Source organism: Xiphophorus hellerii, chromosome 13 (genome assembly GCF_003331165.1).
Source record: "Xiphophorus hellerii strain 12219 chromosome 13, Xiphophorus_hellerii-4.1, whole genome shotgun sequence".
Taxonomy (NCBI): Eukaryota; Metazoa; Chordata; class Actinopteri; order Cyprinodontiformes; family Poeciliidae; genus Xiphophorus; species Xiphophorus hellerii.
The window spans coordinates 7452883-7471670 of NC_045684.1; the positions used below are offsets into that span (position 1 = coordinate 7452883).

At 37.6% G+C, this 18788-nt stretch overlaps 2 protein-coding genes and 1 long non-coding RNA gene across 3 annotated transcripts; 1 reads left to right on the plus strand and 2 right to left on the minus strand.

The window, feature by feature from the left end:
* Positions 1-1188: 1188 nt before the first annotated feature.
* Positions 1189-2454, minus strand: LOC116730970 (gastrula zinc finger protein XlCGF8.2DB-like; the record flags this gene model as incomplete). The annotated part of the gene is made up of 2 exons (XM_032580544.1): positions 1189-1343; positions 1680-2454. Coding segments are annotated over 2 exons (930 nt in total), but the record flags the coding sequence as incomplete, so codon positions are not given.
* A 1353-nt stretch (positions 2455-3807) lies between these two features.
* LOC116731005 (uncharacterized) lies at positions 3808-4635 on the plus strand. The gene is made up of 2 exons (XR_004341458.1): positions 3808-4048; positions 4471-4635. It is a non-coding gene; the product is annotated as an uncharacterized LOC116731005 (long non-coding RNA).
* Positions 4636-8369: 3734 nt separating this feature from the next.
* LOC116730948 (gastrula zinc finger protein XlCGF8.2DB-like) lies at positions 8370-9449 on the minus strand. Its single transcript, XM_032580521.1, has 2 exons — positions 8784-9449; positions 8370-8531 (listed from the first exon to the last, which is right to left on the minus strand). The coding sequence occupies exons 1-2, from the start codon at positions 9385-9387 to the stop codon at positions 8446-8448; spliced, it is 690 nt and encodes a 229-aa protein (XP_032436412.1). The 5' UTR covers positions 9388-9449; the 3' UTR covers positions 8370-8445.
* Between the last annotated feature and the right edge of the window lie 9339 nt (positions 9450-18788).

Consider the following 18788-nt stretch of genomic DNA (forward strand, 5'->3'; position numbering starts at 1 on the left):
CAGAATAATACAAATCAATCCCTCAAGTCCAATTTTGTGAGAATGTTCTGGAAGGGAGTCCATGTCCGGTCAAACTCTGTTAATGCATGAAATAGTCAGTGGGCCCCCAAGCCTCTTCATCTATCAGCATCAGTACTGGCACTCCTCAGGGCTGTGTGCTGAGCCCTCTGCTCTTCATGTTGTACACACACAACATACAGTTTGACATAAACAGTAAGTTAATACAATAACATACAGTTTATCATTATTGTTTCTTGATACAGAATATACCAAAAAAAACAAGAAAGCATCTCTGAAGGAAAATGTGTCATGGTTGCACATCTCCAAGTATCCAAATTATCACATTTAACAAATACAACAATTTTCAGCTTTATAGACATGAAACCCCTCCAGTCGTTCATTCTAGTTTTAAACCAAATCAGTTCTATAGTGAACCTCAACATAGAACATGTATGGAAAATACTTCTACTGCTTTTCACCTGTGTGACGCCTCAAGTGGTGAATTAAACTCACCTTGTGACGAAAACTTTCTCCACAGTTCACACATGAAAATGGTTTTTCACCAGTGTGAATCATCATGTGCTGAGTTAAATTCCGTTTTACACTAAAACTTTTTCCACAGTTCACACATGAAAATGGTTTTTCACCAGTGTGAATCATCATGTGCCGAGTTAAATGCTGTTTTTGACTAAAACTTTCTCCACAGTTCACACATGAAAACAGCTTTTCACCAGTGTGAATCCTCATGTGCTGAGTTAAAATCCGTTTTACACTAAAACTTTTTCCACAGTTCACACATGAAAATGGTTTTTCACCAGTGTGAATCATCATGTGCCGAGTTAAATGCTGTTTTTGACTAAAACTTTTTCCACAGTTCACACATGAAAACGGCTTTTCACCCGTATGAGTTCTCATGTGAGCATAAAAATCAGATTTGAAAGACAAACGCTTTTTACAGATGTCACATGAGAAAGGTTTTCTTCTTTCCTGATTTTGGTTCTCAGCTTCAGCAGCTTCCTGGAAGATGACTTGGTTCCTGTTTGGTTCTGATTCAGTGTGGTCTGTTTGCACAACAACAGGAACCACCATGCAGGTATCAGTCTCCTGTTTTAATTCAATCTGTTCTTCAGCCTGACTGCAGTAAACTTCTTTCTCTTCCACTTTTATCTGATGATCTTCTGGCTCTTCCTGTTCTTGTTTCACCTGCACAGGTTCTAACTCCTCCTGGTCCAGAGTGGATCTCCTCTCCTGCTCTTCACCTGTGTGAATCCTCACGTGCCAAGTTAAATCCTGTTTCTGACTAAAACTTTTTCCACAGTTCACACATGAAAAAGGCTTTTCACCTGTGTGAATCCTCACGTGTCGAGTTAAATTCAGTTTTACACTAAAACTTTTTCCACAGTTCACACATGAAAACGGCTTTTCACCAGTGTGAGTCCTCATGTGATGAGTAAAATTCTGTTTTTGACTAAAACTTTTTCCACAGTTCACACATGAAAACGGCTTTTCACCAGTGTGAATCCTCATGTGCCGAGTTAAATCCTGTTTTTGACTAAAACTTTTTCCACAGTTCACACATGAAAACGGCTTTTCACCAGTGTGTATCCTCATGTGCCGAGTTAAATACTTTTTTTGACTAAAACTTTTTCCACAGTTCACACATGAAAACGGCTTTTCACCATTGTGTATCCTCATGTGCTGAGTTAAATCCCGTTTTTGACAAAAACTTTTTCCACAGTTCACACATGAAAACGGCTTTTCACCAGTGTGAATCCTCAAGTGCCGAGTTAAATCCCGTTTTACACTAAAACTTTTTCCACAGTTCACACATGAAAACGGCTTTTCACCTGTGTGAATCATCATGTGCTGAGTTAAATCCCGTTTTTGACAAAAGCTTTTTCCACAGTTCACACATGAAAACGGCTTTTCACCAGTGTGAATCATCATGTGCCGAGTTAAATCCTGTTTTTCACTAAAACTTTTTCCACAGTTCACACATGAAAACGGCTTTTCACCAGTGTGAATCATCATGTGCCGAGTTAAATTCCGTTTTACACTAAAACTTTTTCCACAGTTCACACATGAAAATGGCTTTTCACCAGTGTGAATCATCATGTGCTGAGTTAAATCCCGTTTTTGACAAAAGCTTTTTCCACAGTTCACACATGAAAACGGCTTTTCACCAGTGTGAATCATCAAGTGCTGAGTTAAATCCCGGTTTTGACTAAAACATTTTCCACAGTTCACACATGAAAACGACTTTTCACCAGTGTGAATCATCATGTGCCGAGTTAAATTCCATTTTACACTAAAACTTTTTCCACAGTTCACACATGAAAACGGCTTTTCACCAGTGTGAATCCTCATGTGCAGAGTTAAATTCTGTTTTTGACTAAAACTTTTTCCACAGTTCACACATGAAAACGGCTTTTCACCCGTATGAGTTCTCATGTGAATATCAAAAGCAGATTTGAAAGTCAAACGCTTTTTACAGATGACACATGAGAAAGGTTTTCTTCTTTCCTGATTTTGGTTCTCAGCTTCAGCAGCTTCCTGGAAGATGACTTGGTTCCTCTTTGGTTCTGATTCAGTGTGGTCTGTTTGCTCATCAACAGGAACCACCATGCAGGTATCAGTCTCCTGTTTTAATTCAATCTGTTCTTCAGCCTGACTGCAGTAAACTTCTTTCTCTTCCACTTTTATCTGATGATCTTCAGGCTCTTCCTGTTCTTGTTTCACCTGCACAGGTTCTAATTCCTCCTGGTCCAGAGTGGATCTCCTCTCCTGGTTATAAACGTTACACTTCAGGGAATCTGGAGAAGAAAACAGAGAAAAAGAGTAATTGTTAACTTTACTGAAGTAAAACGTATAAGGCAGAAATGAACAAAAATCCATTTGAAAATTCAAGAGCGTAGACAGAGATATAGATGAATCGACATATCCAGCTGACATTTGGAGAATTCTCAAATGAACGGATTTTAAACAAATACTATAAATTATATTCAAATTTCATTTTAGTCCACTTTTTTAAAAGCCCTGAGGAACTCCATCCAATCATTCGACTCATGAGCCGATGCACCGCGGTGCTTCATTTGCTCTACTGTGACATCAACTGGACAATATATGTAAAATAGGCAGCGTGAAAACAACATGAAGCTTTACAATTAATAAACAAGTTTAAAATCTTTGTGATTCTGATACATAAATTCCGATTAATCTCGTTGTATGAAACAATGGCTGGATCCAAAAGAAAACTAGAAACAAATAGAAAAGAGGGTTGTGATTGGCTTGTTACTCGCTATGTCACCAGGGACAACGATTTATTACTAAAAAATAAAAACTTTAACTGCTCAGGTTTAGGTGAGTTCTCTGTCTTACCCGCTTCATTACTCAACACATCACTAATGAAAAGTTTGATCTTTGTTATTTGCTTGTCAAACTGGGAGAAATAAACTATAAAAGCAATCTTCAAGTTTTTTGAACTTCTTTCACCTTCGTACGAAGCATCACCTCAGTGCAGCAGTCAGTGTTGGGTAGTAACGGATTACATGTAACGACGTTACGTAATTTAATTACAAAAAAAGAGTAACTGTAATTCGTTACAGTTACAATGAGAAAATATGTAATTCAGTTACAGTTACTTCCGAAAATATTAAGAATTACAAATTTAGTTACATTTTAAAAAAAATATGAACAAAAACCTTTGTGAAATATGTAACGATATTTTTATTGCTTTGCGCCCTATATCGCCGTTTCCCGCTGCGGCTCCTTGTCTCTATCATATTTGCCAGCCGCAATGCCATTCTGATGCTCCATCCTGTGCTGGCGGAGCCTCCTGGAGGAACAGCAAGCGAGCGGACGGTTCCATTTCAGCTCAAGCAGCGCATCAAAAATGACAACCTTCCAGCACTGGAAATATAAGGAGCATTTCATTTACATATGTGAAAATGGCTCAAATTTAACCGTGCAGTGCAAGAAGTGTTTGCCGGCTATCAAGAACTTGTCCACGTCGAAGCAATCTATGTCAAACCTGAGGAAACATTTAGAGGTAAGTGCAACTCACTGATAGACGAAGCGTATTGTTTTATGAATATTTGACTGTTTGGTGTTGATGCATGACAAACGTTGGAATCTATTCTTTCCCATGAGACATTGTATGCAATGTGATAGTGTTATGGTTTTCATGATGAACATAAAGTAAACTAGAAAATTCCTGAAGAAATGTAACGGGGGCCTGCCAAAGTGCGCCCGTCGGTTTGGACCCAGCGTTCTGATGCTAAAAATTAGCATCAATGCTAAGCTTAGCTAAATAGTAGTCATTAGCTTGTGGAATTTTATCACTTGCTTCGCAAGTCAGTCAGTCACTACTCTCCTTATGTATTGCTATGGGCAGGCCCCAATTAATGCTACTTTGAACATATAATTATTAATTATAGTATATTTTTCTTCTATCTTTTTCTCTCTTTTCAGAGGAAGCATCCAGGCGTTCTTCTGAAAGGCACGTTTAGTCCATCTGATACTCGGGACCCATCGTCCATCTTAATTCTTGATGCACTGTATTGTGCCGTGTTTAATTTTACAAGCAAGGGTGTGCAAAGAAAAAATCAAGAAAAATAAAATGTGATGTAAAAGTCTTACTTTGCTTATTTATTACTAAACTAGAGCACTTCATTGTCATTGCACATGTATGAAGTAATGAAATGCAGTTTGGCATCTAATCAAGTGCAACGTGGGCAGAATGTACAGCATGCAGTATTTAGAGATAAAATGCAGTTATTCACAGCTAGGGTAAGGAAAGATGGTTGATAGATATGTGCAGCAGAATAAATAAAATACCCCTAGGGAAATGCATGTATGTGCAGAGCCACTGTAGATAGGGCTATACAAGTGCGAATTGAAGAGGAACACTGTACAAATGTTGGGATGGTACAGTAAGGTATGGATAGAGGGGAAGGAAAGACTGGTCTTTGGGAAGAGTTCAATAAGGTGACCGCTGTAGGAAAGAAGTGGTTTCTGAACCTGCTTGTGTTAGTCTGCAAACTGCGTAAATGGTAGAGCCTGGGGGAGGAGCAGAAAAGAGTATGGCCCGATAAGAGGAGTCTGAGAAAATCTTACATGCCTGGTGCTGGCATCTCTTCTTGTGGACCTCCTGTGATTGCCTGTCAGCAATTCCCTCTCAGCTTAGTGCTCTTTTAAGGTTCCCACTCAGTTCTCAAAAATTAAATGTTGAACATGGGTCAATACTCATTAAAACCTCAAAGTAATCAAAAGTAATTAGTTACATTACTTTTTAAAAGTAATCGAAAAAGTTACACTACAATTACATTTTAAACAAGGTAACTTGTAACTGTAACGGATTACATTTTTAAAGTAACTTACCCAACACTGGCAGCAGTGGCTTGTTGACTGAACTTTTATAGGATGTTTGGTTTGACAAACAATCGCCACTACAATTTATTTATTACAAATTATTACATTTTACAGCTACTAACACACTATTATTGTTTCATGCTGTTTGCTTTACTAACCTTGCGCTGCATTGTTCACATTTCTCCTGTTTTCAAAAGTAAGTTTGATTAGTTAAAGGAGGAAAAGCCATAAAAAGGTCATTTTATTTCTACATCAATAAGCCATTTTCACAGCGTAATTGTGATTCCTGCGTTCATTTACCGGTTAACAAAACATTTATACGGGAAAAGAACATTTACTAAAATGATCCTCATACAGAAAGGTGCAGACATTTAGACCTTAACCTGCATCCAAACGCTGGTGGTTCCTACCTATTCGGTGTAAGATTATCTGGGGCCTCCGGGAGAAATCCAGCAGTCTGCGATGATCATCCATCTCTTCCTCCGACTTGACGATGATTTCTTTAAACTCTGTGAATGTTTCTTCAGCAGCAGTTAACGGCTCGTTGATAAACTCGTTTAGAGAAACAGTCGAACATTCAACCAAACAGACCATGCGCCATTTTCTTTGTCTTCTTCTTCTTCTTCTTTGGGATTTTATGACTGTCGTTCATTCATGTCATTGCATTACCGCCACCTTGTGGATCTTACGATCATCACATCTAAAGATTTCTCATACAGTGCCAGTTGTCTTTGAAAGACGTAAAATCTTTTCTTCCACTTTATCTAAATAAAACAAATACAATATTAGTATTCCAGTTTTCCACAAATCCAAAGTTAATATTGTCTTCTGATTCGTATCTCCTACATCCCGCAACATGTTTCACAGTTTCTTCACTCCACCAGATCAGAACCTTTCCTATAGTTTCCGTATATCCACAATGATCGCTGCTGCTTTGTTCGGAGTTACCGCTGGTTCCGCCCATCCTGTGGCTTATTGAGAGCCGATCAGCACCGGCTTGTTCACTGAATTGTGCGGTGCTGGTGGTCGAGTGTAAAAGACTTTTACCGGTTTTATCTATTTGATTTTTCTGCCGGTATTTTAATAATAGTTTGTATTTATTTCTTTTTTCGCTCTGAGGATTGAAGGTGGTGCGTTTGGCCCAGATGGTGGCGCCCCCTGTTGCTGTGGCTGTCCCGTGATCAACATTAATCGATTGAGGGAAATCCAACGAGTGTGTGACGTCACGGTGTTTGGTGATTCTTTGCTCGGGAGCCTCCGATCCAGAACCTGTCAGCACCTACCGCCAAGCCTCGGCAACTCAGCTTAGTTTTTCCTAACTTCTTCTCATCTACATAGAAGTCTTATTTAATTTTACTGTTTTTATTTTAATAAATTATTATAACTTTGAAACAGTGTCTATTGCAATTCACTCTAAATTTCCCCTCTCGCTGCTCCTCTTTTTATTCAGACTTGGGAAACCCTAGTTACAGAAGTTAACAGCTGCTAGAAAAAGCAAATTAAAGTAAGATAAATGAGTACATATGAAAATAAGAAATTTAAAATCTAACAAATAGCTAAAAATGCAATTTATACCAGGTGAGTCTTTCTCCCCTACAATGTGGACCGGTACCAGTACTGGACTGATTCTGATCCTTCAAATGATTTTAACATAACTTAGAAGTTGATGTAAAAATAATGTTTGTTTTGGCCACAAAATGATTATGCTCAGCAGCAAACAACAAATCACCAACTACAGCATAGAGCAGCTCATCCATGTAGCAGCTATGTAGCCTGACGTAAATACATTTTGCTAGACAATGTCAAACATTGAGAAGTTTAAGTTATTGTTATCAAACCTTATCAAACACGGAGTTTTGAAGCCAAAAATACCTGAGAAATATACAGAGCCAACCATGAGAATCAACTCGTTTAAAGTTTAAACTCAGTTTCACACAAACACAAAGACCCTATAAATGTTGGGCTGTTGAACTGGACCATTCAAGCTAATTTTCTGTTAGCAGCTTTACAAATCTTTTACATGACATTACCAAGACACATTAAAACAAACCTTTATCTTGGCTTTTTTCTATTCTTCCTTTCTTTTCTCCCTCCCTTAAGGATAAGTCCTTTTTGGAGACATTGTTTTGCTGACTTGTCTTCTGACCGGAGCTTTTCACGTTTGGATGAGGCTCATGTTACCAGCGAAGCGTGCGGTACCTACCGCGGCCACCAGGGGCCGCCAAGAGCATATTGTTTCTTTCTATCAATAAAATAATAATTTCTACATACATTATCAAATATATATTATTGTAAAAACAAACCACTTAATAGTGACATTGTGTGCTTTTGATATTATGACAGAAATTATTACTAAGAAAAATAAATAAAATCAGCTCCACTGAGGGGGCCCCTTAGTGGCCCTGGGGCCCTTAGTGGCTGCTTAGTTTGCTAATGCCTTGTGCCGGCTCTGGCAATGAAAGCAGGAAAATTAATTTGTGGTGAATCTTGCATTTTCCTTCAAGTACAAATCCATTTTATTTCATTTGAATGATTTTAATCAGAGTAAAACTGGTTAATAAAATTTGAAAGAAAATTTTACTTTAAAGACAAAACTATCACAAATACTTTTTTGCAGATTTCTTAGAAAACACTCAATTCTGTACATTCTAGTATTGATTTTAAAAACTTTTAAAATAAACCCCACAAACTCTCTCTATGGTACAGAATAATACAAATCAATCCCTCAAGTCCAATCATGTGAGAATGTTCTGGAAGGGAGTCCATGTCCGGTCAAACTCTGTTAATGCATGAAATAGTCAGTGGGCCCCCAAGCCTCTTCATCTATCAGCATCAGTACTGGCACTCCTCAGGGCTGTGTGCTGAGCCCTCTGCTCTTCATGTTGTACACACACAACATACAGTTTGACATAAACTGTATGTTAATACAATAACATACAGTTTATCATTATTGTTTTTGATAAAGAATATGCCAAAAAAAAACAAGAAAACATCTCTGAAGGAAAATGTGTCATGGTTGCACATCTATAGTGAACCTCAACATAGGACATGTATGGAAAATACTTCTACTGCTTTTCACCTGTGTGACGCCTCGTGGCGAGTCAAACTACCTTTGCGACTAAAGATTTTTCCACAGTTCACACATGAAAACGGCTTTTCACCTGTGTGAATCCTCAAGTGCTGAGTTAAATCCCGTTTTTGACTAAAACTTTTCCCACAGTTTACACATGAAAATGGCTTTTTACCTGTGTGAATCATCAAGTGCCGAGTTAAATCCCGTTTTTGACTAAAACATTTTCCACAGTTCACACATGAAAACGGCTTTTCACCTGTGTGAATCCTCAAGTGCTGAGTTAAATTCCGTTTTAGACTAAAACTTTTTCCACATTTCACACATGAAAACGGCTTTTCACCAGTGTGAATCATCATGTGCCGAGTTAAAACCTGTTTGTGACTAAAACTTTTTCCACAGTTCACACATGAAAACGGCTTTTCACCTGTGTGAATCATCACGTGTCGAGTTAAATTCCGTTTTATACTAAAACTTTTTCCACAGTTCACACATGAAAACGGCTTTTCACCTGTGTGAATCATCATGTGCCGAGTTAGATCCTGTTTTTGACTAAAACATTTTCCACAGTTCACACATGAAAATGGCTTTTCACCAGTGTGAATCATCATGTGCCGAGTTAAATACTTTTTTTGACTAAAACTTTTTCCACAGTTCACACATGAAAACGGCTTTTCACCAGTGTGAATCCTCAAGTGCCGAGTTAAATCCCGTTTTTGACAAAAACTTTCTCCACAGTTCACACATGAAAACGGCTTTTCACCAGTGTGAATCCTCAAGTGCCGAGTTAAATCCCGTTTTTGACTAAAACTTTTTCCACAGTTCACACATGAAAACGGCTTTTCACCAGTGTGAATCATCAAGTGCTGAGTTAAATCCCGTTTTTGACAAAAGCTTTTTCCACAGTTCACACATGAAAACGGCTTTTCACCGTTATAAATCATCATGTGTTGAGTTAAATGATGTTTTTGACTAAAACATTTTCCACAGTTCACACATGTAAACGGCTTTTCACCCGTATGAGTTCTCATATGAGCATCAAAAACAGATTTGAAAGTCAAACGCTTTTCACAGATGACACATGAGAAAGGTTTTTTTCTTTCCTGATTTTGGTTCTCAGCTTCAGCAGCTTCCTGGAAGATGACTTGGTTCCTGTTTGGTTCTGATTCAATATGGTCTGTTTGCTCATCAACAGGAACCACCATGCAGGTATCAGTCTCCTGTTTTAATTCAATCTGTTCTTCATCTTCACTGCAGTAAACTTCTTTCTCTTCCACTTTTATCTGATGATCTTCAGGCTCTTCCTGTTCTTGTTTCACCTGCACAGGTTCTAACTCCTCCTGGTCCAGAGTGGATCTCCTCTCCTGGTTATAAACGTTACACTTCAGGGAATCTGGAGAAGAAAACAGAGAAAAAGAGTAATTGTTAACTTTACTGAAGTAAATAGAAGAAATTGTTCATTGTTTATAACAGCAAGGAACAAAAAAAAAACACAGAAAAAAACACTTGAAAATTCAAGAGCACAGACAGAGATACAGATCAGTCGATATATCCAGCTGACATTTGGAGAATTCTCAAATGAACGGATACTAAAATTATTTTTTTTATTTATTAGAAAATTATAGTCGCCTTTGTTAATATTTACGAGTAAATTTATTAACAATTAACAAAGGTCAATCATAACAATTATAGTGCAAATGCAATAATTCATGTATGATTTTGAGATAAAGGTGCAAACAGCGATGGATTAGTATTCACCATTCAGCCACATCCACATGCTGCTGCCAGCCAGTGTTGAGAGAAGGATTTACCATCATGTTGTTCTACTTCATGAAACACAGGTTGAAATCTGCATGAACCGCCGAGTAAAGGGAAGAAAGAGAGTGGGAAAATACTGACTTCCTGTTGAAAGGGGTAGGGGTTGTGGTGATGTCACTAATTGGCCATGTGAATGTGATGAGCTCTGGTCTGTCATAATACAAATGAAGTTTGATGCACCTGGGAGCTTATGTGGGGATGTTATTCCACCTTGATGTTTTATGGCGAATGATCAGATTTGAGGCTTAGTCACACCCACATGCTTTGATGTACAATTTTTTTTACGTCCTGTCAAGATGTACATGTGTGCCGAATTTTATGATTATCAGCCAAAGCATGGCTTGGGGCTGGTTTTAAAATGATTCTAGAGGGCGCTGTGGAGGAATTAGTCCACACCCACCAAATATTGGACTGCATTCCTGTCAGGGGTTGGATAAGGATCTATCACAGCGAGTTTGGTCCAACTCGGTCAAAACGTAGAATTTATAGCCAAACGTGTGGCAGCGGCGTGACCCGTCACTTCGCCGCATCGCCATCACCACGCCCTCCACTGAAAACTCTTGCCGCTTTAAGGCAAGTGAGACCAACTTGTTATCTGTGCTCTGACACAAGATCACCTCAATTAGGTCAAGGGGGTCAGAGATGGAGCTTTCCAAGAAAAAAAAGTAACTCGCTGTTCAGAGGGGGAGGGGCTTAGATCACATCAAACTCTGATGACATAGGATTGTCAGGGATCCAACCAGGATCATTCATGCCACGTTTGGTGCCAATTGACCTTTTAAAGTGAAAGTCATAACGTTTTGTTTGCGTTGGCGAGTGCGCCAAAGTCGCCGCTCTACCACGCCACCTGAACATATACAAAAAGTTAATTTTTTTGATAACTTTTAAAGCCCCACTCATTACCTATATCCTGGCCAAGAATGAAGCCAATAGGTTAAAATCCTTAGGAGGAGTTTGTTAAAGTTCGATGTGACTAAAAGTGAAAAATTACCTAGATATGCCCCCTGACCCAAAATGGCTGCCTCTCCATGTAATTTAGGAGGTACCTCTAAGAGACGTTTTCTGCTATTGCCTCTGCGTGGTTCTCCAGCTGCATAGCAGCACAGAGGAAGCCTCTCCAGAGAATCATAAAATCTGCCCAGACGACTATCGACTACTCTCTGCCTTCTCTCGAGAAACTCCACAGGTCCGTTGCCTCAGGAAAGCCAAGAACATTTTAAGACTCCTCACACCCAGGTTACAATTTGTTCCAACTGGCTGCAGATAGAGGAGCATTAAAACAAAGACAAACAGACTGAAGATCAGTTTATACTCAGTAGCCATAAGGGCATTAAATGCCACCTAGTACAATTTATCACCCAATTTTCTTATAATTCGTGTCATTTTATTGAATGGTTTATATAATAGCAATACATTTTGTCATTATTGTTGCTACAGAATATGCCAGAAAAAAACAAAGCATCTCTCAAGGAAAATGTTTCACATCTCTACGTATCCTAATGTCAAGACATAAATGATCACATTTAACAAATACAACAATTTCTCAGCTTTATAGACATGAAATCCCTCCAGTCTTTAATTCTAGTTTTTAACACAAATACATTTAATAGTGAACCTCACTATTAAATGAGGTTCACTATTTAATAGTGAACCTTGATGTTTCATGGTGAAGGGTCAGATTTGAGGCTTAGCCAAACGTATGGCAGCGGCGTACATTTTCACAGGTGAAAAACACTTATACGTATTTTTTTTTTATCAACTGCTCGTTGATAAACTCGTTTAACCCTCCTGTTTTGTTTGTTTCTGCAAATATAGGCAGCTCATAATTTGGTGTGCCAAAATATGCATCCACTGCTAACTCAGCCAAATAAAGAGTTAGGAAGAATTTAACTTTTCTACATAATCATTCCTGTTCTCTGAGCTACTGGTACTGTTTCAACCAAAGGACGATATTTGGGGGAAATAGACGGGATGCATGTACTGGCAGGGTAATAATTTGCTTTGCCAAAAAATGCATCCTCCTCCTAGCTTGAAGAAAGAGTTAAGAGTGAAATAATCTTTTATACATAATTACACTTATCCTCTGAGCTCCTGGTATGAGTTTCACATCAATAGGATGATATTTGGGGAAAATATATAGGACCTGCTTATATCGGCAAGTTAATAATTTGCTATGCCAAAAAATGCATCCCCCTACTAACTTGAAGAAATTAATAGTTAAGAGGGACTTCACCTTTTCTACATAATGACACTTCTTCTCTGTGCTACCGCTATAAGTTTCATACCAACAGGACAATAGACAGGGGATGCAAATATTGGCAGGCTCAGAAATTAAAATGCATCCCCTACATTAAGGGGTGGTCAAAATGACTGGAAAAGCGCTATATAAGTTCAGTCCATTTACCATTAATAGACTAGACAGCGAGAGTTTAGAGCGATGCGCGCTCCCGCGACAGGGCATGCGTTTCTCGGCACCGGAAGTTCCCCAATAACTGCCACTGCCACGATTTGAACTCGACCCTGCTGCCTTTTTAGAGAAAATATGGCTAAGAAATATGATAATGTTACGAATATTTTAAATATTTGTCTTGTCTGTAATATCAATAAGCGAGAGTTTATTGCGCGCTCCCGCGACAGACATGCGTTTCTAGGCGAAACAACTTTTAAAACTTTATTTAGCCTATTTCCAACCCTCTCTATTCTGTATCACCAGTAAAACGTAAAGGTGTTTCATACCTATACGGTGTAAGATTATCAGGGGAATCCGGGAGAACAGCAGTCTGGGCTGATCATCCATCTCTTCCTCGGACTGGACGATGATTTTATAAAAGTCCGTTAAAGTTTCTTCAGCAGCAGTTAGCTGCTCGTTGATTAACTCTCTCTGGGACTAAAGTGAAGACAGAGTTACTGCAAACACTCAAATATTTGCCAAATACACCAAACCCGTCTTCAAACATCATTAAAACTGAAGAAAGGCTAACGCAGCTATCTGGGCTTTGTTTTCATTTCCTGTGTGTTTCACGGTGGCTCCACTGAAGAAACACGAAACAGACTTTTAGTTCCGTTTTGAACTACACATGGAATGATGTTTTTAATCCTCCTGCAGTCTTAGTGCGATGCTCAGGAGGAGCGGATGTCACAGTCAGACATCTGGGAAGAAATGGAGGCGTCCCGCCTGCACATTAATACAAAGGCCTGTTAATGTTATTGTAGATAGAAAAAATAAGTATTTGTCGCCAAAAAAACACATGTTTAAGATTAACCTTTGAAAAAAAACAAGCAATTTCTGAGCTCCATAAGTGAACAAAATTCTCAAAACAACAAAAAAGAATAATTACCCTCAGTTGAGTTTTGTATTTTAACAAATGAATAAAATGAAGGCCAAACCTCAAAATTTTCTTGCTTCCCTTCTTATATGAATATTAGCCTTTCCGAAGGAAAGGTTAACATTTGTCTCATCCAAAATGGTGACACTCAGACTTTCTATTCTTTTCCAAGAGAGAGCAGTAGATTTTTTGACTCTCAAGATAAAAAGAGCAGGATCCATTAAAACATCTTTTGAAATATTTCTTGGTGTTAAGCGGCTGCTTAGTTTATGCCTTGGGCCGGCCCTGATCAAACTACAAATTTTCACGCTTTTTCAGTCTAAAAGCTTCAGCAGCATGAATGTTGATGCACTTTTCTTTGGAGCTATTAAAGATCTGATAAATATTAGATATGTTATGATGCACAAATCTGAAAAAAAAAGTTTACTTTGATTCAAAACAACAAACCTGCAGCACATGTTTTCCTCTTATATGTCATAAAACTGAATTGTTTTTGGAATAAAAAATGATTTTCCATTAAAACATCTTCCCAATTTGAGCCTTATGTCAAACAGGCTCAATTTCCTGAGTTTGCAGTAGCAGAAAACTTTGCTGCTGACATACGGCAAGGAAAGGGAATAATCTGTGGAGTCAAACTATGGAGTGGAGTATAACTAATGCACTGTGGTAGGAAGTGCATTAGTTGGTAGGAAAAGATTCAGATGATTAAGGACACTTGATGTTGATTATAACACCACTGGTTAAATTTAGGCCACAATAAACAAACATCCTGGTATCTATTATGCTAACTACCTTTCCACTTAGCCTCCCTAGTATTATGCATTACATGACATAACTTTAGTCTGTTTTCAACAAGTTATAACAAGACACATTTGAACAGCCAAATGACTCCTGCAATGACTTTGGAAAGCAAAAATACATTTAGAATGTATTTCTTTTTTTTGGTTTTGTACTTATTTTTACATTTTTAATATAATCTTAATGAGTATATCCTCTTGATAATAATGGAATTCAGAAAATTATAGCATATTTAAAATAAGCTTAAATATATTAATTTTTCTCAAGGGTTCTCCGAGGAGCCGAAATGCAAATACTGTACTGCAAATCAGGATGGACAATTATCAAAATCTTTATTAAGAAATGAGAAGCAGTTTCAATAATAAGAGAAAGATTAATCTTCGTCTTTAAGTTTCTTTATTCGAAGGCAAAAGCGTTCAAAGAAGCTTCTCACTGAACGACACACATCACATTGTTACATAGTCACACCAAGGAAAAGACCAACCCAAAGTCTGGTCTTATCTTTACTGCCAGATGGACCGCTAGACAATCCTTACCCCCACCTCAAAACTATCCCTCACCTCTTGGAGGGAATGTTTTATGGCAGGAAAAAGAGCTGATAAGGATTTCAGGAGAAACTTCTAATTATTCAGTTACTCCTGGGTGCAAACTAGTCCACACATGAAGTCGTTAAAGACAATTTCCAGATCAAGCATTTTACTCAACATGTCTTCAGGACTCTTCTGCTGTCACAACTGTGGAAACATCTAAACATTACCTGGAAACATTTTTAATGGAAAAAAAAAACAACTTGCAGAAATACAAAACCACAGCAGATGTAATCGGTAAATAAATGGCAAAAAGTATCATCAGGTCCATGAAAGATGAAATAAGGCTAAAAACAAAATGTTCTATTACGACAGACAGCAGGAATTTGCTCACACTATTATGTCACTCAGAATCCACTGCTAAGCTGAAAGAAGACCATCTTGGTGGTAAATCCAGTTTATTACATAAGAATTACAAATACAATGTTTTTCACTTCCATTATTGTACCAGAAATTGAATTTACGTCAATACATTTTCTAGCATGTTAAAAAATAAAAACCTTTTCAAACATAAACTGTGTAAAAGACAAACATACAATTTAGAGTACTTTTAAGAAGAATTACATCAAGGAAGATATAAAAATAAAAAAAGTAATTCAGTTTTACTTATATAACGCAAATTCACAGCAAATGTCACCTCAAGGAACTTTACCAAAAAATTATTTCAGTTTAGTCACACAAACATTTCAATCGATTCTAGTTGTGACACAGTACAGTAAGTTAATTATTCAAAGTAGTTTAAAAAGTTTCTATCTAAGGAAACCCAGCATAATCAGCAGTATTTCAAACTGAGAGAAAAGAATGAAAGTAATGTGTAATATTTAGTTTTTAATCAAAAAACAAATTATTTTGTGATTTATCAATTGATACGGTTACCCCTATAACTGAAAACAAAACTGTGTAGATACAATAAAGCATAAGAACACAAAAAGACTTCAAAAGATTTATAGATGTGAATCTTAAAATAATTTAGATCCATCATTCCTTTGATTAGTTTTCACTTATACCTTTAGAAATGAGACATTATCAGAAAAATTTAATTATTTCAACTTAAGCTATTTGAAGCCTTTTCTTAATCCAGTGGTTCCCCCCAGGGAGGGTCAGTGCCATTGCAGGAGGGGTCGGGGGCAGGAAGCACTATGAATGAATGAAAAAAAAACAAAAAAAAAACAGTTACACAAGTGTTTCGCTGGAAAGATGGTTTGTAGTTTGTTGCAACCTAAAGTGTGAAATAAACTTCAGTGGAGTTTGAAAACAAAATATGTGTATAGGTTTTTGTCTGGTTGAACGATGTGTGTGCCCAGTTGATTTGTTTTTCTTTTTTTGGGTGGGATTTTATTGTAATCCATAGGGGGGGCTAGAAGAAAACCTTTGGAAACCAAGATGCTCAATTTTAAAAAGGGCAACATTATGTGTTTTCCAGGGATATAGTGCGATTTTATAACACAATCAAGCATCTATGTTACCTTCAATTGTTATAAAAATGCTATATACACACCAAATAGGAAAAAAAAGACTTTGTATTAATGCCTTGAAATTGGACCTCCATCTTTCAATGAAACTCTTGCTTCTTCTGAAACACCGTCTTCAGGAAGTCATCATAACATCGCCCCACTATAAAACCTTCAACAACATTTTTACTAGCACTGTACCAAGAAATAGCTCAACAGATGTGCAGTTCCACCAGGTGTTTGCTAACTAATTTGCTAACTAATTTGCAGACTAGCCAGCAGCTAATTGCTGCTGGCTAGTCTGCCAGTTAAGTTACAGACCAACTTGGTACTTCAGGTTCACATTATGCCGTCTCACCAGAGTGGGTCCTCATGTGAACAGGTAAACTCTTTCTAGACATTACCAAGACACATTAAAACAAACCTTTATCTTGGCTTTTTTCTATTCTTCCTCTTTTCTCCCTCCCTGAAGGATAAGTCCTTTTTGGAGACATTGTTTTGCTGACTTGTCTTCTGACCGGAGCTTTTCACGTTTGGATGAGGCTCATGTTACCAGCGAAGCGTGCGGTACCTACCGCAGCCACCAGGGGCCGCCAAGAGCATATTGTTTCTTTCTATCAATAAAAAAATTATTTCTACGTACATTATCAAATATATATATTATTGTAAAAACAAACCACTTAATAGTGACATTGTGTGGTTTTGATATTATGACAGAAATTATTACTAAGAAAAATAAATAAAATCAGCTCCACTGAGGGGGCCCCCTAGTGGCCCTGGGGCCCTTAGTGGCTGCTTAGTTTGCTATGCCTTGTGCCGGCTCTGGCAATCAAAGCAGGAAAATTAATTTGTGGTGAATCTTGCATTTTCTTTAAAGTACAAATCCATTTTATTTCATTTGAAAAGATTTTAATCAGAGTAAAACTGGTTAATATAATTTGAAAGAAAACTCAATCTCATTTTACTTTAAAGACAAAACTATCACAAATACTTTTTTGCAGATTAAAAAAAAACAACACTCAATTCTGTACATTCTAGTTTTGATTTTAAAAACTTTTAAAATAAACCCCACTAACTCTCTCTATTGTACAGAATAATACAAATCAATCCCTCAAGTCCAATCATGTGAGAATGTTCTGGAAGGGAGTCCATGTCCGGTCAAACTCTGTTAATGCATGAAATAGTCAGTGGGCCCCCAAGCCTCTTCATCTATCAGCATCAGTACTGGCACTCCTCAGGGCTGTGTGCTGAGCCCTCTGCTCTTCATGTTGTACACACACAACATACAGTTTGACATAAACAGTATGTTAATACAATAACATACAGTTTATCATTATTGTTTTTTGATAAAGAATATACCAAAAAAAACAAGAAAGCATCCCTGAAGGAAAATGTGTCATGGTTGCACATCTCCAAGTATCCAAATGATCACATTTAACAAATACAACAATTTTCATCTTTATAGACATGAAACCCCTCCAGTCTTTCATTCTAGTTTTAAACCAAATCAGTTCTATAGTGAACCTCAACATAGAACATGTATGGAAAATACTTCTACTGCTTTTCACCTGTGTGACGCCTCAAGTGGTGAATTAAACTCACCTTGTGACGAAAACTTTCTCCACAGTTCACACATGAAAATGGTTTTTCACCAGTGTGAATCATCATGTGCTGAGTTAAATTCTGTTTTTGACTAAAACTTTTTCCACAGTTCACACATGAAAACGGCTTTTCACCAGTGTGAATCCTCATGTGCCGAGTTAAATCCCGTTTTTGACTAAAGCTTTTTCCACAGTTCACACATGAAAACGGCTTTTCACCAGTGTGAATCCTCATGTGCTGAGTTAAATTCTGTTTTACACTAAAACTTTTTCCACAGTTCACACATGAAAACGGCTTTTCACCAGTGTGAATCATCATGTGCTGAGTTAAATTCTGTTTTACACTAAAACTTTTTCCACATTTCACACATGAAAACGGCTTTTCACCAGTGTGAATCCTCAAGTGCCAAGTTAAATCCCGGTTTTGACTAAAACTTTTTCCACAGTTCACACATGAAAACGGCTTTTCACCAGTGTGAATCCTCAAGTGCCAAGTTAAATCCCGTTTTTGACTAAAACTTTTTCCACAGTTTACACATGAAAACGGCTTTTCACCTGTGTGAATCCTCATGTGAATATCAAAAGCAGATTTGAAAGTCAAACGCTTTTTACAGATGACACATGAGAAAGGTTTTCTTCTTTCCTGATTTTGGTTCTCAGCTTCAGCAGCTTCATGGAAGATGACTTGGTTCATGTTTGGTTCTGATTCAGTGTGGTCTGTTTGCTCATCAACAGGAACCACCATGCAGGTATCAGTCTCCTGTTTT